The sequence below is a fragment of the Poecilia formosa genome, unplaced genomic scaffold (genome assembly GCF_000485575.1).
Source record: "Poecilia formosa unplaced genomic scaffold, Poecilia_formosa-5.1.2 Scaffold38, whole genome shotgun sequence".
Lineage (NCBI taxonomy): Eukaryota > Metazoa > Chordata > Actinopteri > Cyprinodontiformes > Poeciliidae > Poecilia > Poecilia formosa.
Window position 1 is genome coordinate 3,109,307 of NW_006799977.1, and position 22,142 is coordinate 3,131,448.

General features: G+C 37.1%; 1 protein-coding gene and 1 long non-coding RNA gene across 2 annotated transcripts in view; one reads left to right on the top strand and one right to left on the bottom strand.

The window, feature by feature from the left end:
- Window positions 1–22,142, bottom strand: part of adamts10 (ADAM metallopeptidase with thrombospondin type 1 motif, 10) — a 61,496-nt gene that overhangs the window by 36,329 nt on the left and 3,025 nt on the right. The window contains exons 2-6 of the mRNA XM_007550935.2: window positions 16,204–16,592; window positions 7,284–7,423; window positions 6,982–7,191; window positions 3,486–3,654; window positions 3,114–3,316 (exon numbers count right to left, since the gene is read on the bottom strand). Coding sequence (XP_007550997.1) covers window positions 3,114–3,316; window positions 3,486–3,654; window positions 6,982–7,191; window positions 7,284–7,423; window positions 16,204–16,303 — 822 coding nt within the window. The 5' untranslated portion in view covers window positions 16,304–16,592. The remainder of the gene's footprint in view (window positions 1–3,113; window positions 3,317–3,485; window positions 3,655–6,981; window positions 7,192–7,283; window positions 7,424–16,203; window positions 16,593–22,142) is intronic.
- Window positions 7–17,779, top strand: LOC107836074 (uncharacterized). The gene is made up of 3 exons (XR_001661919.1): window positions 7–125; window positions 7,156–7,158; window positions 17,767–17,779. It is a non-coding gene; the product is annotated as an uncharacterized LOC107836074 (long non-coding RNA).

Below are 22,142 nucleotides of genomic sequence, written 5' to 3' on the forward strand. Positions count from 1 at the left end.
ACCTGTCCGAATCCACAGATATTTTTCTTCCGGTCTTAGTTTATTCCCGGCCTTCGAAGGACCCGTCCTACGTAGACCAGTCCTTCGAAGGATGCAGACCCTGAATTCGGACACAGCTTTTGTCTGTACAAATATCTTACCCAGAATTCCTCTGGTGGAACAGTTTTAGATTCACTCAATTCAAATAATAATTTTTTTTTTTTAAATAAGCCGATACAGCATTCCTTTAGTGAACTCTTGTTCAGTTGTAGCAAAGGATGAATCTGCAGCTAAAAAAATACTTAACTTTTTAATTTACTCACCGATTACTGCAAGCAAAACAAACATTTCAGACTAACAAACAGAGGTATAGATCTACAAAATAACAAATAACCAATCAGACAAGAGAATGATTAACAAAAATAAAATATACAAATAAAAACACATTAAAATTGATAAATTTATGACAAAGACAAAACACAGAAGTTAAACAAATGGTGTTACAAAATATTTTTGTACAGTTTTGGTTTATTTACTCTGAGTGTGTTGTACTTTCAGCAAATGCCTTTTTAACTCCAGTTAATGATTATTGATAATAGGCCTGTTACGATAACAAATTTTGCTGTACGAGAAATTGTTTCAGAAATTATTGCGATAAACAAAAATGTAGTTTTGAGACCCTTTTTTAAGCAATGTAAAGACAAAAATAACGAACACATCCTCCAAGATCCATAAACTTTAAATTTTAATGAACATTTAACGCTGGAACTGGAAGGTATTTTAAATATCTAAATTAAATAAACAAAATGACAAAATTAATTTTGAAGTCTTTGTAAACAAAATTGTCCTTCAAAAATGGGCTAGTTGAAACCAAAGCACCAAACTGAAGACTTTTATCATCCAGTTTTTGGTAGAAAGAAAGAAAAAGAAAAAGAGAAACGATAAATCAGGCCAATGAAAATTAGTGAGTTTGTTTTAATTTATTATGCGATTAATTGATTTACTGATTATTGTGACAGGCCTAATTGACAATTATTTCAATAACTGGTTCATCACAATTAATCTGATTAATCCTTTCAGTCATTTTTTCCCATCTTTCCACAGCTTCTCTGTGGAAAGATTTAGCTTTTGGCAAAACTGCATGCAAGTTTTCTTCTTTTCGCTCTTCCCACAATTTCAATGCATCAATAAATTCTCCCACCTGAGCCTTGGGTCTCTGCAACTCCTCCAGAGTTACCATGCCTAATATGTCTAATGTGGCCCTTCCTCTTCATGATGCTGTTTGTTCTCCAGTGTTTAAATTTACTTTTAATGTCAGGTGTTTAAATTACATTTCACACTGATCCTCTACTTTGTGTTCCCATTAAAATACATTAAAGTTTGTGGCTTAATCTGGAAATAACAAGTTCACACACTACCTCCAAACAAACATTTCCCGTAAATAGACTCTTCTGCTTACAACTAAAGTAATAAGTGGCACCGAAGCCTCAATCGGACCATTCTGTCTGGCTAAGTTTAGTCTTTTTCTAAATTAAGTTCCATTTTTTGATGTTGTCTGGACGTTTTTTCTTTAAAAAGTCTTTCATTAAATACATTCCGAGCATGTGAGTGTGTGTGGTTTCAGAGTTTAGCACGAGAAGATCCTCAATGAAACAAAAAGGAGGCGACTTGAAACTAAAGCGTGCTTTGGTTTCCCCCTGGGAGGAAGAACGCACTAAATACTAGCTTTGCCTCTTTCCTGCTATTTTTAACAACACTGATTAGTTTTATAGCTAATTTAATTCAGTTCATGAATTTTTTTGATAGAAACATGGTGGAAAAGAAGTACATCCTCTTTTATTTGGAGTGCATAAAAATGATTCTAAACTTCCACACTGTCATTATCTATTGAGAAAGTATGGAGCCAAAGCAAAAAAAAAATTACAAAATTACAATAAAAGCAGCTTGAAGAAGAAACCTTATCAGCATTAAAAGTCATTTTCTCCATGACTCAGTCGCTCACATCATTGTGAAGTAATTATCGCCCTCTAAGGAGATTTGCAGGTCCTGTGCTTTCATGACAGCCCAGATCACCACCCTCCTACACCGTGCTCGACATGCTTACAATGGGGCATAACCACTGATTTTATTGGGAAGATCACACTGTTGACACTCAATTAAAAACTTTATTCAAGAAAATTTAATTGAGTAAATGTAACTAGTTACTACCCAACTCTGAATATAAAGGGATTATCTGTAAACACGGCGGATGCAGGCGCAACTTGACTGCAGCAGCAAGAGCCGGGCGGCCTTTAAACGCTCACTGGTTGCCATGGTTACCTGCGTTAATCTTGCCGTTTTAACATTAGCTAGCATGTTGTCAGTCAGTGTACTACGGCCGTTTATCTCAGGGTGATAAAATAAGTTATGCTACCAAACTGACATTAGTGAATGAGACGCGTCTTAAGGACCGATAAGCGTTAAATGCAGGTGAGTCGATACACGATGAGAGTAAATTATTAAAGAAATTTGTTCATCAGCTTTCATTAAGATAGGTCGAGTCTCTATAAATAAGATGAACATACATGGTGAGCAATAAGGGCACCGGAATAGGGTTTTTATAAACTTTACTTTTTTATTTCAAAAAATCTAATTTAGCGTGCAAAGGACAAATAAAATACAATCTTTTCTTCCTGTTTTGGTCTCATTTGGAGGAAAAATGAAGATGTAGATGAATCCATTGAGGCAGGTGATAAACTAAGCCTTCAGAAATAACAAATGCAAGGCAGTGCAAGGTACAGAGATGCTCTGCCAAAAATAAAACCTCTGAAACTGCAGACGCCGCAAAGCTGCGTACGAGAGTTGAACTGGGTGCAGAGAGGTGAGCTGCACTGGCTGTAAGTTGTAAATGATTTCATTAGCCTTATTGTAAATAGTTTAGTTATAATAATGTATTCTTGCCTGCGTTCTGAAAGCGACATGCTCAGTGGAGTGGCTGCTGATGCAACGTAACGTCGACTGATAATCCCTCTATGTTATAGAACTGTATAGTAATATTTACTACTTACACCAGATAGAGTTCATATGATGTAAGCAGTAAATAGCTCATTTAATTAGGTTGCATGTCTGTGAATCTTTTGTGTTGTGACACTTACAATATTCATGACGGCCAGGATGTACTGCTCGATGTCCCTGCGGCCGTGGTATCCCACCATCATCTTGTCGGCCACCACCAGCGTCTCCACGTAGCGCTCCTGACTGACCGAGCGCTTCAGGGGCAGCTGGCCGCGGCCGACATGGTGAGGCGGCGTCTTCAGGGTCCGCTGCCACCACGACGCGCCTTTCATTGGCTTCTCGTCTGAGGTAAACCACACACATTCATGATTTCTAGAGTATATTGTGGAAATAAACCCAAAAAAGGCAGAAGAGTAGAAAGTTCTCCACCCAGGTACTTAATAAGAATAAGAAAAACATTTTTTCAGCAAGGCCTTGTTTGCTAATCGACACCAGAATGCAAATTTTCTCACCAATGACCCCGCAGGAGCGGCCCTTGTACTGATAGCGCAGAGATGAGCGTTTGTAAACCACATGGGGGCGCCCTTCTGTCCTCTCCCCCCTCTCTGTCCGGGTTTGGTTATCTGGTGAGACAAGCGGTTCAATGAGGTACTCCTCTCCCCCTGCAACAATCACCCCCTGCTGTGAGACACAGATAAGGAGAGCAAAGAGGTAAAACAAAGCAGGATAACATGGAAGCCTGCAATAAAAACCTGAAACGTTTACTGCTAAATAGAGCTGAACAATAGATAATCAACAATATATATGGTCATAGACACGTTATCAATATCGATCCATAATACACCTGACACAATATTCAATAATTTCAATTAACTCCAATCCAGAACAGCACAGCATTCTGGGTGATGTAGGGAGAGGAGAGACTTTAGCCACAGCTAGCTAAGAAAAGATGGTGGAAACAACCAACTATCTCTCTCTCTCTTTGGTTACCTAGCAACTCATTCATTCTGTGGTTACCTAGCAACAACCTGCTGAGTAACTGGCGCAGCAGCAGTTTAAGGTTTCACCACTGCACCTCACAACTGCTTAAATATGAAAAAAAAACCCCGGGAAGGAAAAACGGGGAAAAAAAAACAAAAAATAACCCAACAAGTTGGCCGCAATTCAAAAAATTAAAAAAAAAAAACAAACAAAAAATAAAAAAAATGAACTAAAAGAAAACCCTAAAATGGTTTTCAACCAACAATTAACCAACAACAACAAGGGCCAAACAAACAACCCGAACAGTCAAGAAAAGCCAAGCCGAACCGCAAGAAAACAAAAAACAAAAGCCCGAACAACCCCGCATGGAAGGGTAATTGACAGCGCTAAGACCCGCCTCCTGGCTCCAATTGGTTGTTTCTAGATAGCAAACTGTCACAACATAATGAGAGTTTCAGCAAATATGTGAAACATTATTTTTCATAAAAGTTACATACTGCAGCTTTAATCGCTTTCCTGATTAAACAAAAGTTATAATGAATGAAAAATAGAGGATAATTATCTGCGAATGGGTAGTAATTTTTTGCTACCACGGTCTGAAAAGGGCTACATAACTAATCATAACACATGTTTCATATTTAGAGTGGTCCATATTTTGAGAGTCATGCACGATGTCCCTTCCCCTCCCACGGAGAAACGCTGGACTTGTTTGAGCAAAGGATCAGGAACACACAAGAGAGCATGAAAGGGTGAATGAGAGCGAGAAAAATGAGTGAGTGAGACAGAGAGCGATACACTAACACTTCCTTTGATTCTGCTCAGATGTGTCGGCCCCGCTCAGAGCGAGTGTCTCCCCATCGACTCGCCGCGGCGACGTTCAAAGCGCCTTTTAAATCCCATAATGAGGTTAGTGACGCTCCCTCGGACACACAGCGTGCTCACTGGTGAATGCCCTCATGCTGGTCCGACCAACACTAATTACGTGTGAGGCTTTTTAACGCTTTCTGAGCACGTCCGAAACACTATTGTGGGTCCTGCTGTTTTGTAGTGAGAGGATACGCGGCGGGAAAAGCAAAGTGCGTTGATGCATCACGATTGAGAATCGCCGGTCAAAGGGTTTGGATGAGCAGAAACTTGGAAGCATCATCAAACAGATGGCGGCGATCTGTTGTGATTCGAAGAGATGACCTCATGAGAAAACTCTGAATGAAAGGGAATCTGTGCTTCGATACAGTAAGCGCTAAACAAGTCTAAACAACTCATCATCTCATGTTTTCTACACTGACAAAAAATTACTCTGTGGTGAGGTAGATTTAACATCACTGAATCCGATGTTAAATCAAAACCAAAACATCCCTCAACAGAAAAACGCTTCTAGAGAAACAAAAAAAGCAAAATGCAACAAGATTTTAGATTAGTTCAACTTTTACTTCAGGATTTTTTAAGTGGCACGTTACTAAAAACATGTTTATTCTGACTGTGATTTGGTTCCAAGTAATGCATTATTCACAGAATAATCTCTATAGGAGGTAAAAAAAATGTAGCAAGATTTTTCAAAGAGCTCTTTAAAATTAAGAGTCAAAAAAATTTTGTAATGCAGAAAACTACCAAAACTACACTGAAAAAAGAAGAAAGCTCCAACTTAAAAAAACAAAAAGTAACTGAATGAAGTTGGTCAAACTTACTTTATTCACATTTGTTTAACCCGACAACTTATTTACTTAATTAACTAAACTTGATTTGATTACCGATTAATTAAATGTATTAAATTCAATGACAGGCTCTCTTTTTTTCAGCGAGTTTAGGAGAGTTTAAACCTTAAAATGTCTGAAAAGATGACCAGAAATTTTAGGTAAAGTCAAAAACCTTACTTACTATTTACTTTTCATTGTTTTTCAAAGGAAATAAATCATTTAAAAATATGAAACAAGAAGAGTCTTTGGAATCACGCAAACTGTAACAGGAAGACGCCATCAAGTATGGATGATGACGTAGCATCTGTAACAGAACTGTTTGGATATATTTATATATAACTGGGAAAATAAAGACATTTAAGATCTTATAAACATTGTGAGAAGGAAAGAAAATTTGATTTTTATTGTATTTAATACAAAAAAAGTGTTTGAAGTTGACAAAGCAAAGGAAAACAGAAAATGAATTTGGATGTTTTACTACATTTTCTTGCCAACTTGTAAATCTACAACAGCAGCAACCACATTCTTCTCTATATTTGGTCATTTTTCTGTGGGAGTAAAACCCAGAGATTAGAGAAATGCCTCCTTTAAGATACTTATCTTGAGATAAGATTTAACAGAACTGCACATAAGATGCCATAGTAGAGTGGTTTGGGATTTAAACAGTACCTAATATGCAAAGTTCACATTTTGCACATTTTTATTTATTTGGGCCTCAACTGCCCAAGTGCTTAAAAAACCCAAACAAGCGTTTTTGACAATAAGTTAATGTTTTAAAAACCTAATGAAGGAGGGACTGCATCGTTACCTAGCAACCCCAGTGAAGCACAATCCGTCACCTAGCAACCCAAGCGGAGTTCCAGAACATTTGTTCAGCTGGTTTTACCACTGCTAGAAAAGACAAGTTTTTTGTTGTTCACTTACCATTCAAAAACAACTTGCTGAATTCATGTTAGTTGTGCAGGAGGCTGCACTAATGCTTTTCAAAGATGTGCAGTTATATAATTACGCATCTGTTTTCAGCCATTTTCATGTGCAAGCCTAAACGTGGAGCTATGGAGCTTATTTGGATTTAAAATAAGTCCTAAAAGATCTCATTCTGAAAGGGGATGGAAATAGACAGGAATGACCAAACTAAAATTTCATAATTTGAGTGATTTTGTGCAAAGAATATAATAAACATGTTCTCTATAGGTCATAGACCAATCCTAACCTGTTCAACAAAGCAGCATTAAGCTTGTAAGAGGATTGAGGTGTGTTCAAATGTCCTGTTTTGAGGTAGGAATCAAGAGTTTCTCATAGCGCAGCAACAGCAGTAGGGTGTGGGTCTTACCAGGCCGTTGCAGTTGCTCAGGGCCACTTTGCTAGAGTGCGGCTGGTCCTGGAGGTGACCCGTGTAATGACAATGGGGAGAGTACGGGTGGCTCCAGGCTAGCTGGCCCCTCTTCCAGTACTCCACCCTAAACTGGCGGGACAGCAGGCCTCCCTGCAGCGTCAGGTTCAGCAGGAAGTTGTTCTGCGACGTAGACAGCTGGTAGAAGAGCTAAGAGATGAAGGAAGAGGAGACGTGAGAGCTGTAAAACGCCTGGATCGTTCTGAAAATGATCCAATGCGGAGTCTGAAAAAGCATAATACAGAGTCAGGCAGCCTGTCTTCAGAGCTTCGTCTTCTTCTTTGGTGGTATTTTGTCCTGTCTGTGTCCAGCATCTCGCCATTTGGTCCTACACGTACTGGGATGGCGATCTCATACTGGCCTAGGCTGGACAGGAAAGCAGCTGTGGACGTGGAAAACAAAGAAGGGATAAAAATCAAAGTTAAACAGAATATCCATCAAAATTCAGTTTAATCAGCGAGTGATTCTATATTTGCAACAAGCTGGAAAAGAGAATCAGAGCTTCTGGTTCTCCACTGAAAAGCCCCAACTTGCGACAACCACTCTCCATTCATGAGGCCAAATGGGGGTTGCCATGGCTACCTTGAAATTGTATACTTCCTGTCTGTCTGGGGCCTGTTGGAGATTTAATGTAAAGCACACAGAATGAAAAGGTGACCTGTGTTTTCCAGCAGTACAGCACCTTACAAAAGTATTCACGGTGTTTTAACTTCCTCATGTTGTTACATTAGAATGAAAATCCTCAGTTTGTTTCACTGGAGTTTGTGACAAACCGACATGAATTAACACATAATTGTATAGAGGAAGTGCAATTAAAGTTGCAACTCGTTTCATCTCTTATATTTATTTATGTCGCCACGGGCATTCATATTTAAAGACTCAAATTTCTCCCAATATTCTTGTAAAACAGGATGAACTCAGACAGACTAGATAGAGAAAAAGTCTTTCCACAAGTTCTGAGTTGGTTTTAAATCTGGACTTTGACTGGACCATTCTAGCATGGTTTCCTCTAATTAATGTGTTCATCCCTAGTTTTCTATGGTGGCCAAATTTGCACAACTAAAGCTAGGTTTCTCAACATATTCTCCTACCTGAGCTGCGTATCTCTGCAGCTCCTCTTATCATGCGTCTCTTGTCTGCTTCTGATTATTTTTTTATCTTTCTTGTAATTTATTTCAATTTAGGAAAGCTGGAAGAAGGAAAACTAAATAAAAGTAGAGGAGAAAGTCAAAGTAAGGAAGCAAGAGTAAAGGAAAGATAGAAAAAAAAAAAAAGAAAGAAGAAGAGGAAAAAAAGCAGAATAAGAAAAAGAAACGAAATAAGAAATGATAAGAAAAGGAAAAGTTAGTCAAATTAAGTAGGAAAGTAAGCAAAAAGAAGTGAGGAGGAATGTATGCAAGAAAGCAAACGTGAGTAAGTAGAACCAATATATAAAGTAAAACTAAGTAGGTAAGAAAATAACTAAATGTAAAAGTGAAGAGATAAAGACAAAAGAAAGTAAGTATGAAAATGGTTTAAAACAAATTAAGTAGAGTAAGTACAAATAAGGAATTTTTTTTTAAAGTAGGTAAAATAGGAATGGAAAGGTACAGAAGGAACAATAATAAAGAAAAGCAAAAATACATAAAAATGTAAGTAAAAGTGAGTGAAAGTAAAAGTTAGAAAGAACGTCAATAAGAAATAAGATCAAAAAAGAAAGAAAGCAACTTAATGTGAGTGAAAGTGTGCAAATATAAAAGTAAACAAGAACAACAAAAGAGAAAGTGAGGAATATAAAGAGCTCTGGAAAACATTAAGACACCCCTTAAAATGATAAGTTTCTCTGATTTTCCTTTTTATAGATATACATTTGAGTAAAATGAACATTGTTCTTTTTGTTCTGATGACATGTCCCTGAAATTACAAGGAAAAATGTAGTATTTATTTGCAGAAAATGAGAAATGGTCAAAAGAACAAAAAAAGATGCAGTGCTTTCATACCTCAAATAATGCAGAAAACCAAGTTAGTATTAATTTCCAAACAACAATACTAATATTTTAACTCAGGAAGAGTTCAGAAATCAACATTTGGTGGAAAAACCCGGGGGTTTTTAATGGGGTTCAGTGGGCTCTTAGTTTTTTCCAGAGCTGTATATACATCCATACATCCATCCAGAACTGTATATAAATAAGCAAAAGTACATAAGTACAAATAATAAAGAAAGTAAAAGTAATAAAATAGATAACAGTAAGTAGGAAAGAAAATAAATAAATATATATGAGGAAAGTAAAACAAAGTAAGAAAGTGTAAGTGTAGTTTGCACTTAAAAATCCCACTGAACAACATAAAGGCCACAAACGTTGGAGCTGTAATCCTGAAACTCAGAGCTGTCACAAACCACAACAAGGCGGCAACAGCATCATCTCTGAAGCACAGGAAAAACTCCTGCAGAGAAAACAACAAGGGCTCCGTTATAATAACACGTAAAAGAAATGCAAATTACTGAGACCTCACACAGAATAACAAAGACCACCAACACAAATTAGTCTACTGTATCAATAAAACACCAGTGGAGTGTTTTTTTTAACAGCTGCTGCAGGCTTTTCCTCCACAGGGTTTCCCATCAACTTCCTCTGGCTCACACACAGTCTGTCCAGACCACCAACACCTACTGTATATCACTTTAATAACTTGATTTAGACGTTTTAAACAGACTGTTTAACGGGACACATTGAAACGTTACAAGATCACAACAAACTTTACTGGAGACTTTAACGGGATAGCTGCAAGAACTACTTAGATAGTTTGTTGCTTCTGAGTCAAAAAAGATGTACAAGAACGCAAACATGTTTTTAGAAGAAAAAAGCATCTGAATGTAACTTTTCTGATAAAATGTCAATAAGTTTTGATCTCTCTGAATGTAGCCTAACATTTATCTACACTAATAAAAATTTGAGTGACATTTACTTAGATAAAACAAGGTACTTAGAATTTTTTTGTCATTTTAATTTGAAAAAGTCAAACAATCAATCTAGTCTAAGTTAATTTAACAAAATGCACTCCTGTTTTGTTAATAAACTTAACAACTCTAGTTTTTTATTAAATTCCAAAACATCTGTAAGAAGAAATGACTTTTATTTGCTATAATCAAGTTATTTCTACTCAATAATCTAAATCTCAACATGGCGTGGGTATTTATCATATCGTTTATCATAAAAAAATTCTCATCATAAAAAGAATTTTGATTTATTGTTACCCTGATAAATATCCATTAATAATGTTAAAACAAAATTATCGGAAATTTTATTTTTGACTATTTTCTCCATAGTTTGTTCCAAAAGGGCATCCATTTACTCAAATGAAAGTAGCGACACTTCATAGTAAAATTACTCAAGTAAAAGTAAAGAGTACAGGGTTAAAAAAATACTAATAAAAGTACTTTTTTCCCCAAAAAACGTAGATGTAACTGAGTAAATGTAAGTAGTTACTACCTGACTCTGCTTATAACTTAGCCGTTCAAAAGAAAACCCATAAAACACAAGAAGGAAACATGAATCTACTGAGAAACTGAAATGAAGCATCAATGGAAACAAGAAGAAGTGGAAACATGGCTGCTGATTTTAACAGGAGAAAACACCCAAACTAATGGGCTCACATACAGAAGTTAGTGTGCTGATAAAAAACACGCCCCTGGATCTGTTACTGCTAAATGAAAATAGTGGAAGGAAGTACTCTGGGTGGAAAAGAGCAACTCCCTCCAGGCCAGAGCGCTGATCGGTCTCTTTTGCACCAAGTTTTATAAAAGAAAAGAAAATACAGTTGATTCGTATCATCTCTGAGGACCAGAAATTATCCGTTTATGTTTTTGTTGTTTAATATAATAATTTTTAGATAAAGAAGAGCTTCATCTTTATGAATAATATAATTCCTTCCTGGTCTACAGAGTCTAAAACCTCAATACTAATCAATTTAATTACGTGCTTAAAAGCTGTTAAACTCTATAACCATTACAGCTCGCAATAAAATCAATGTGTTTAAACACAGCTGACATTTCAACAATCATTTGCACTGTTTGGTTTATTTTTAAATAACATTTCTGCTCTTGTTACATATCTGTTTTCTGCATTGCACAGATGCAAAACAGTTAATGTATTTTTAATGTTTAATACATATGCACATTATTTACTTCTTTTAAAGTAATAAAATGCAGTTGTACTACATCAGAGTACATAATTTCAATTCTTATGTTTTTTACTTTTTGTGAACCACTATTACACCTGAATTTCCATAGTGTGGGACAATAAATGATATTTTCGTCTAATTCTATGTTTCCAGTAGAGAGAGTAACAAATTAGATGTTTGACCAGAATAATCTGAGGCACACAAGCAAATCCAACTCTGGATGGAAATCCTTTTTTACGCCACTCATGAAGCCTACAATCACCAGCTGTGTTTTCTTTCACCATATAATTGCACAATAAATTCGCTTAATGTACCGATTTTTACCAATTTCGGGGAAAAAAACCAACTAGTTTTTCGATAAAAAAGTTTTGCCGCTGATTTTTTGGCTGTATAGAAATAGGTTTATTTCGCAAGACTGCAAATGAAACTTTTTTCGCGTCACACAAGTCACATGATCAACATGACGCTATCGTAGACAAACCACGAAGAAGAAATCGAGAGGAAGTAGTTGAATAATGACGTTGCATGTTTCTTAATGACTTATTTAAGTGCGATTTTAATTGACATGACGCCGGCTCCCCCCACATGCGGACGTACAGCAATTATGAAAATAAATAAACACATTCCTACCCCATTTTGAGCATGATATGTTAACTGAAACAAAAAAATCTGTATTTTCTCTTCTTTCTTATGCACTTCTTGTTACTGTGCACTATTTTATTTTATATTTGTATCATGTTCGAATAAAAAATTTCATTTCATTTCATTTCATTTCACAAGTGAATAAAGAAAACTACTTAGGTATTCCATTTGTTATAAATGTTATTTTATCCTAAACACTGTTGTAATCTGGCTAACAGCTCAATGCTAACGGTTCAAGGCTAACTGCTGAATGCTAATGGCTCGACGCTAACAGTTCAAGCCTAACGGCTCAAGGCTAACTGCTAAGCAAATAAACACAACTCTGTCTGATTAAAATAAAAATGTTATAATAAAAACATAATCATTTCCAGATCAATAAGGAAGTTATCCTTGATTGTATGTGCAAATTCTAATGGTAGCTCTATGGCAGCATGAAAACATAAGCTGCACTAACTGCGGTATCTACATTTAAGCACCTTTTTATGCTCCTGTTTATTTTTAAGCATTTTCCTGAAGGCAGATTTTCACAAGCCCGTATTATTTTTTAGTCATTACTCACCTGTTTGTACGTGCAAAATGCGTCTAACACAGCTATCAAGTTCACATCGTTTTTCCTCTTGGGCTTGATCATTTATTTTTTCTCCGTTGTTTCCGCTAATAACCTTACAGACGTGACGCAGGACTCCTTAGAATTGTCTAGCCCGCAGTCTTTGCTTCATTGTTGGCTGATAAGGCAAATGTGACTCAAGCAATGTCGCGTACCGCCATTATTATACTGTTTGTCGGGGTTTGCTGTACGTCTGCATGGAGGGCGGAGCCAGGTGTTTCGTCGGATCAGTTGCATTTCTTTTGTAACGGAAACACCGCCATTGCAAAATTGTGTTTTTGTGACATTAGATATCGACAAAGTTTTGCACACATTTGTAATGAAAATGCAGCGAATGACATCAGGCTCATGACCTCTACAGAGAACATGTGCAAAAACTCTAAAATTTGATCAAAAATAAAGTTTTAAAGACGCTTGCTTATCGAGTCTTTGACCTCATTAGACACTCACTGGGCCTAGTCTGATGTTTTAGGCAAAGTTTTCCGTTTCAACAATTTAAAACGTAATTTTTTTTGTTTTTACTAGACATTTTTCAGAATTTAGTGCGGATGAATTAAAATGCAGCCGTTGGCTCGAGGTTTGAAATAAGTAGGAATGGCGACTCCATGCCAGCCCTTATCTTCCAACATCTGCACATAACTCAGTTAATGTTATTGTGGCTGACTTGAGATTAAATCCCTCTAAAAAACATCTAGAACACTGCCTTCCAAGAGAAATGGAGACTGTAATTAACTTCATTTTGTTGGATGCTAAAATGTCAAATTTGGGTTGACGGTCATGGGTGAGGATTCTGATATAAAGGACGTACAAGAGACCTGATGTTTGTTGGGAGTAAAAGATTTTAGATTTCTCTTTTAATAAAATAATTAATAAATGATAAAGGTGTCCTTTGTTTTTAATTCAATTTCAGTGTATTAAAAGGATTCACTTTGGTGGCCTTCAGATTTTCATCGTTCATTTTATTATTTTCTCCACTGTTTTTGCAATCAGAGAAATCAATAAATATCAATAAACTTCAAAATATGATGAAATCGCATTTACTGTGTGCAGTCTAGTGACACAAATCACAGTTCTTTATGTGACTGGTTTCAAATGGGAATGTTTTTCAAGACCAGTTTCTCTGTTTGTGAGGCTGTAGTGACACACAGTCAAGGCCGTACAGTTACCCAAAAGTAGCGTAATTAATAGTTCTTATCGTCACTTTTATCACTATTACAATAGTCCCACAAAATATAATGATAAACTTCAAGTCATGTCACCCACTCCTAGTTGAAATTTTATTATTTTACAAGGAAAATGTGAAAGAATGCATCTAAAAATCAATGTTGCATATATCAAAGAAAGTTTTGCTCCTTTTTTTTCTTCCCAATTACATTACAACTCACAGCCTTTATGACATAAATCTCAGAGGAAATGTTACATATGTACACTAAAGCAGAAGCTGGTTACTTTAGAGCAGGGGTGTCCAAATTGCGGCGCAGGAACCATTTATGGCCCTGCAAAAAATAAAAAAATGTCCAGCAGAGGGGGTTGAAGCAGATGCAATTTTTAAATTTTTAATAAGAGTACAGAGTATAGTTGTATTGCAATGGAACATGTTGATGTCTTTTTATAACCAAGCTTTAATAATAAGCAGAACCACGTTGGTCCATACATTTTTACTGGAAATCAAATTTTGATGCACTTAAATCAACTTTTATTTAACTTATTAAACTGAGCTAAATATAGCATGTGTTTTGAAAAGAAAGTTACCAACAATTTGTTCAATCAAGATTAACTTTCTTTTAATACAAAAATGTGCAAATCCATTTTTAAGTGCAAAATCCCTTTTCTACAAAAAACACCACCAAAACTGGTGTCTTAATTTCTGACTTTTTTGCCCCTTAGGTTCTTTTGACATGTCAGTTTTGTCCCTTTGAAAAAACTTTGGACACCCCTTACTATAGAGCAAGACTCTCAATGAAAAAACTGGTATAAAATCTAATTTTTTCACCTTTTTTTATATATTTGACCTGATTCTGCACAGCAATCAGACCCATCATGTTACTTACCTAAGTTGCCACAACAGGAAACACACACATGCACATACTAAACAATATAAGACCCTAGAAATTACAGGACGTCTTGGTTTTCGCATTGAAAACCAAGTAGCTTACTCTCCAGTAGCTTACTGACAACCAATATGTTTCCCTCCAAGTTGGTTTCTGCTGCAGAAACTTGTGGGCTAGTTGTTAGTTTTTGGAAGTATGCATGAAACCAAAGAAAGTAGCAGCCAGGAACATGCAAACAATGACCTTAAAAAGCCTAAAGAAGCAGCACAGATTGAAGGTTTAACATGTGGGTTTATTTCTGCAGGAAAAGTCCATTAACTAAAGGTCTAACACTGATTCATTGGGCGGTTCTGAATGCAACTTTGAGGTTAAAAACCCAAATCAGAGTCTGAGGGGAGGTTTCTTTAAAGGAGGAAGCATTACCAGCTATTACAGCCAGATGCCTTTTAGAGGTCAGAGGGCAAACTTAGGAAATGCACAGAGGCTGTCTTGTCCTTATAATGATGAATGGACCCTGGGTGGATTTACGTCTTTAAAGGTGTTTATGTCTTTAAGCTTCAGTTGCAAAAACTAATTAAAAGGTGCCAAAAAGCCTAGCTATAAGGCAGACCTAACATCTTTTCTTATGTCTATTTTATGCAACTTATGTTTAATTATATTAATTTAATTCACAGCATGAAAATTTGTTTTCTTTTACTGGAATGACAGCAAACAGTCTGGGCTCTTCAGCCTTAAAATACATTAAAATGGTCTTTATCTCTAGACTACTATCAGTCAAACTCAGAGTTATTTTATTTAAATAATAAAATTATGATTATTAACTTTCTTTTTTTATGGTTTTATTTCAAATCCAATTTCAGTTGCTTACATACATTTTCGAAGCTTCTGGTTTAAGGACTAGTTAAAATGAAGTGGATGTATGTCACATACAGAACATGAATGAAAGAAATAATGTGAAGCTTTCTGCTGTTTTATCATACAAACTCCCAATAAAATCTTGAAATTTATTTCACAGGTATTTCAACCTGTGGCTCTTTGGTTCTTGCAAAACCAAAAAGGAAATGTTTTTGATTATACAAGAAATGGTCTTTAAGAAGTTTTTTCTGTAACTTATTTTGCAAAATCTGCTTTTAATATCTACTAGAGATGCACCAATCCGATATTAATATCAGTATTGGAACCAGTATTTTAAAAAATTCTAGATCAGATATTGTTGACAATGTGTCCAATCAACAGTTACTTTTAGCTTATAAGCTAGTTAAAAGCTTTTAAAGCTTAAATCTTTTAAAGTAATTAGTTCTTTAAAAGATAGTTACTTTTAGCTAGCTGTTAACTAGTTACTTTTAACTAGCTCAAAAGCTAGTTAAAAGCTAAAGTAAATAGCTTTTAAACCAGTTAAAAGTAAATAGCGTTTAAGCTAGTTATTATAATTATATGGTAAATATTCTATAAATATTTTTAGAAAAGTCTCACCTCATTCTACAATATTATATTCTTTTCATTCATTCATTTTGTTCTAAATCTGAAAGTAGCAAAAACCATTGTTTAATTTTGTTAACTTTCATAGTAAAATAAAGTTAGAAAATCGTTTTATGGCTCTAGGCAAGTTTTATTCTATGGCAGGTTGCTAAGCCCTGTTGTAACGTGACAAAATATGAAAAAAAGTTCAACCAGTGTACGTTTTATTTTTCTTTATCTTACCTTGTGATTTAGAAAACTCATCTTTGTGACCTCCTGTGAACTTGGTGGCAACCAGGATGACGACAGTGCAGACCAGAGCAGTCCTCCATAGCTTTTCCATGGTTACTACAGTATTTGCTATAGTAACAGACTTCAGTGCGGTGGTCCTCGGTCCTCTGTCCCAACATGTCTCCTGCCCTGTCGGATGCCCCGTCGCCTAGCAGAGGGACAGCTCAGCGCTCGGTTGGGCCATGGCTGCAGGATGATCAGAGACTCTCTGCACCTACAGCGTGTCTGTCTGTCACTGAGCGATGGCGAAGCTCCTCATAGACAGAGAAAACACCAGACTTGACTTCTGCAATGGGGGTGAAGCAGCAGCGCTGGCAGCTTTTCGGCCTCTCTCCGCTGCCCTGTGGAAGAGGAACGGTTTAGGAGGAAAGCCGGTAAAGTGAATGACAGCGAGCGGTGGGACGAATTTAGACTGAAAGAGGAGGAAGGAGTAGAGAAAACTAAACATATCCACAGACACAGAGAGCATGAGATCCGTCTGACACAGGGCTGGACGATGCAGCTGACAAACGTATCACGATATCCTCCTGGCTACCAGTAGTTCATTTTTGTCCTCTGTAGAGGACATTTCTAAACTTGAATATCTCCCACCCCCTGCATTCTACTGAATTAATTCCTTTTGGTATTTAGAGAGGACATTTAGGGCTTTTCAATGATACCACATGTGAAGGGGTGGGACTTTTGTACGTACCTTTTTCTAATTCATAAAAATGGCATTCATCAGTAATAACAAATTTTATGGGAACAGACAAAGTAAGTGCATAAAACCTTTTATTACCTTGGACAATATTTTTTTTCCTGGTAGTCAGGAGGATATAAGCATTTTATATCAGCCAATACCAGTAATTATTGATTAGTTTTTTGTTTTAAATACCTGAAATATTACCAAACTGGTGGTGTGACCTTTCCTGTTTAATCATAGTTTTCCCTCCACTCCATGTGTTTCTTTGTTTTTAAAGCAGTTATGAGGCACAGTGTAGAAACCTTAAACTGTTGCTGCACTAGTTTTTCAGCAGGTTGTTGCTAGGTAACCATAGAATGAGTGAGTTGCTAGGTAACCATAGAATGAGTTAGTTGATTCCACCAACCTTGCTTTGGCTAGCTATGACAGAGGTTGAGTGGCCAAAGCAGGGGTGTCCAAAGTGTGGCCCGGGGGCCATTTTTGGCCCTTGAAATGATTTTGTTCGGCCTCTGACCACAACTAGAGTGAGAACAAATTTGGCCAACAAAACAGAAAACAATTGAAGATCCAAAACATTTACAAATTGTCTGTTTTTCTTTTAATAAGGCAACAGTCTGAAGCCCTTTTTAGGTTTAATGATATACAGATTTAATACAAAAAAAAATTATTGTTTAGCAGGTAAATCAAAACAAAAAAAAAATCACAGTGAGCATTGTTTGCTTTTTTGACTTAATGAATGTTGTGCTCAGTCATTTAAATGAGCAAAAAGTTTGTACACCAGTGGGCCAAAGCCTTTTCCCTGTCTACATCCCCCAGAATGCTGTGCGGTTCAGTGAAATTATTGAATATTCTATCAGACGTATTATCTATTGATACTGATTGTGTGCCTATCGAGATATATATATACTGCTCAAAAAAATAAAGGGAACACTCAAATAACACATCCTAGATCTGAATGAATGAAATATTCTCATTGAATACTTTGTTCTGTACAAAGTTGAATGTGCTGATAACAAAATCACACAAAAATCATCAATGGAAATCAAATTTATTAACCAATGGAGGCCTGGATTTGGAGCCACACACAAAATTAAAGTGAAATGTTCCCTTTATTTTTTTGAGCAGTATATATATAGTAGAGCTAGATTTGCTGTCTAGCTCTACTTCTGACCCATCCAAAGAACACAAGCCTTTCAAGTTTATACACATACAGTTTTAGCTTTAACACTTTATAGTTTCACACAAAAAAAGAAAAAGAAAAGAACAAACAGCTCTGTCCAGACACATGCACCGGAAAGAGTGATTACAAAAGAAGGCAAACTCTGAATCCATAAACAGAGTTTGAAGTGGGTATTATGGTGAAGCTTCTGGGGTAAAATTAGCTAATTTGAGAGAAGCAGCAGGATGCCATCACCGCCAGGCTGGCGGCCTCCGATGTTTGGTTGTATGGCTGAGTGACTTGCTGGCAGCCGGCCTGAAACTCCTAATTGGACAGCATGTCAGGAGCTGATGGTATGTGTGCCTATATGGAGCTTATTCACGCCTCAAACAATGAGTACTGTACTTTACTCTGATTTCTACCTTCATGGGAAAAATCCTCTTTCCATGAGTGGTTCACAGTAAAATAAAAACAAACATTAGTCAAGACTGAGTAGATTTTAAAGCCAACATCAGCAGTAACAACTAGAAGGAGCTATTGTCTTTATGTCTTTATCAATCTCTCATATTGCTGTGAACAAAGTTTTGCTCACTCTTTTTACAAAATTACTCCAGTTTATTGGAATTTGTGAAAATATGTTTCTCCACAGGTGTCAATCAGGTTGGTGTCTTAACTTGCCACTACAATGAGTCTTTTTCAGCGGTTTTGTTGTTGATTTTCTGCTGTGCTTGGGATCAGTGTCTCAATGGTGACCCAATTTGGCCTCACATTTGTCTCAAAAATATTTTAGTATACAGGGTACTGAGTCATATCTAATTTAGAGAGAGTAAGTAGTCTAACAGTCATGCTTTTGAACTGTGGTAGGGAGTTGGAGTACAAGGAGAACATGCAAAGATTCAAACCCAGGACCTTCTTGATACAAGGCAATGGTGCAACTAACTGGGCCACCCAGAAATATTAAAAACATATCTGTAAAATAGTGTCTGAATATTTTAGAATTTGCCTCAAAAAGCTACATTGAGTCTCATTTATTCATTAATTTGATCATATTTTCATTTGATTCATTATACATAATAGGGTTGAGAATTAATTCATTTCGATTAGTTAATTACATTGATTTTAACGTGTTAAAAATTTAATTGCATTTATTTACAAGCAAATTGCATTTATTTACAAGCAAAAGTCCCGAACCGGACTTTTACAAGCAAAAGTCCCGAACCGGAACCTTTGTGTTGTGCTTCCGGTACGCACGTAAATCTGACGCACAAGCAAAATCTGCAAACAGCAACAGACGACAAAGCCGCATTTCTTGGCCCACTTTCGAGTTAATTTTTGCTTCGATACACGATCTGATAGGACAATAGAGTGGAAAAGATTATTGCTGTTTTCAAATTGTGCTAAAAGGAGTTAGCCTAATTTGAAGCTATGAGAGCCGAAAGTAGCATCTCCATGCTAAACACGTAGCAGCTAACGCAGACGTCCCCAATGTCAGTGTCCACATTTCTGAAGAAGTATTTTTCAAATTAGATATATGAATAACTCCTTAAACAATTGAAGGCTGGATGGGAATAAACTACATTTGTTGAGCTCATTATTCAATAATTGAGAAAGAAAAAGGGGTTTTGAATTTAAAAAGTTGATTTTTTTGTTGATAGTTTTAGATTTATTAATTACAGACCTGGCAATTAACTCAATAACCATTCATGTCAACCAGATATTTCCTCTGACTTTTTAATAAACCATTTAATGCCCTTCTCTCAGACTTGTTTTTTTTTTTTAGCTGACGAGGCAATTTTTAGCCAAACAGTTGGACTCCTGCTATTATGTGGTCTAAAAACTGCCCACCTTCCTTCCCCACTCCCTCCGAGCCGTTTGGGGATTCAAAAGTGAGCGGAGACGCCACACTGGCCCGGATGACTGGCAGCTAACCAACTGCAGCCAAAGGTAATCAGAGGCAGATGGGAAACCTTTTGGTGATGATAGCAGAGGGGAACAAATTCCCTCCTGAAAAGAGGAAGGCAAAAAAAATAAAAACAGATACTTTAAACCGAAAGTTGAGGAATTGTGAGAAAAGCGTCTCCTGCTTCATGTCAGGAGGAGTAATGTACAGCCGATACAGTAAAAGCAGACTAATGGGTCTTTGTGCTGTTGCGGCGTCCCTCATAAGCAGAACAACTAAAAAACTCCCTCTCTCATCCCCCTCCCTCTGGCTTTTTCCCAGTCATTTCCTGCGAAAGAGCTAAACTCCCCTCCATTTTCATTACTCCTCCTCCCCGCTTACAATTTATTGTTAGCATATTAAACTCGGCTGCTTGATATCAAATGCTTTTCATTACCATTAACTCTCCTTGTGTTTATTTAAACCCAGGAAGGAGGGAGGAGGAAAGGACCCCCGGTGCTGACCCTAAGAGCTTTTTAAAGCAAAGCCCCTCAGAAATCCCCCACAACAACAACACACACGCACTTTCCTGCACCATTTCCACCTATGAAATATTACTCCACATATAATTGAGAGTGGGCTGTCATGCAGAGGTGACGGCGTTGTACATCTTCCTGCGGTGTGTTGTGCAAAACCTTCCCTCTGGGCCGTATAATTTTTGTGAAACAAAAACGCATGTTTGTCAGCAGGCCAAAGCGACAAAACTCTCCGCTCCGTGTTTTGCTTGGATGAGCTGTGAAAAAGGAGCGTACAGCTGCGGCCGTGGCCAGCAGGGAAAGTGGTCTGGGCTGCAGACAGGCCACACAGCCTCCAACGCTATCGCAGCTTGCAGGGCAGAAAAGAAAAGGCTTGTTGTTAGAAAGACGGAGAAAAGCTGGATGTGATGTAGGTGGGCCGAACTCTAATGCAATGAAGTCAAAACATCTTCATGATCATCTTCTTGGTTAGCAGTGTGTGATGCTTTTCACACTTAAAGGTGACCTATTACGCTACCTTGAACAGGTTACGACAGCTCTATAGAAAAAACATGTTCATTACATTTTTTGGACAAAATCATTATTGGATAATGAGATTTTAGCTTAGTTTTATTTTTAGCTGCTTTTGTGCCCCTTTAAATCCAAATAAACTGCTGCTAACCATACCTCCCAGCTCAATATTTACACTCACACATGAAAATGGCCGCAAACAGATGCGCATTTATACAACCATACATTTTGAAAAGCATTAGTAGAGCCTCCTGGACAACAAACATGAATGCAGCAAGTGGTTTCTGGATGGTAAGTCAACAACTAAACACTAGCTCTAGATGCTAGGTGATGGGTGGAGCTCCACTGGTGTTGCTGGGTAACATTATGGGCTTCTCTGGGGTTGCTGGGCAACGAGACGTGCCTGCTGATTGGTGACGTGACATTCAAGAGGTTTTTGAAGCGACTCATTTTCCAGACACCAAAAAACATGAACTTATCACTAAAAAGCAGCTGGGTGGTTCTTTTGTAAGGTCTGTTTTTAGAAGCAGTAGAGACCCAAAAGGAAGTACAAAAACGTACAAAACGCAAGTTTTGCATAATAGGTCCCCTTTGAAGCTTTTTCCTTTAAATGCTGGAGCTAATTATGATGTCCTTGTCTTTAGCTGCTGCCAGGGAGAGTGGAGCTATCCGAAACCAAAGTACGCTAATCAAAGCCATATGACCGGCTCAAAGTAAAGTCTGTGTGGAGTGAACAGATGCTAAGTGTCCCACAGCTTAGCTCCGAGAGCAGCACTCTCCCCCAAACTGCCTCCACTTTGATCAGGGAGTAGCTCATGAATCAGTTTTAGGTTCAGTTTATTATTTCATTAAACTGGCAGTCATTTTTAATAGGACTTTGGGCTTTGGGGGGAGATCAAATGGCTCGTAAGTCCAACGTCATAATTCTGCTTTCATTATAGAAATATGAAGTCTAGAATCAAGCGAATCTTCATGTTTAAAAGAAAACCCAAACAGGTGAGAGAGAAAGCTACATCTCAGACTAAACTCTCTGTCTGCCACAAAGACAGAGAGAGAGAAAGAGGCCTGGCATTCCTTTGCAGATTTCCCCAAATAAACAGAGTGCAGATGAAAAGTGGGAACGTA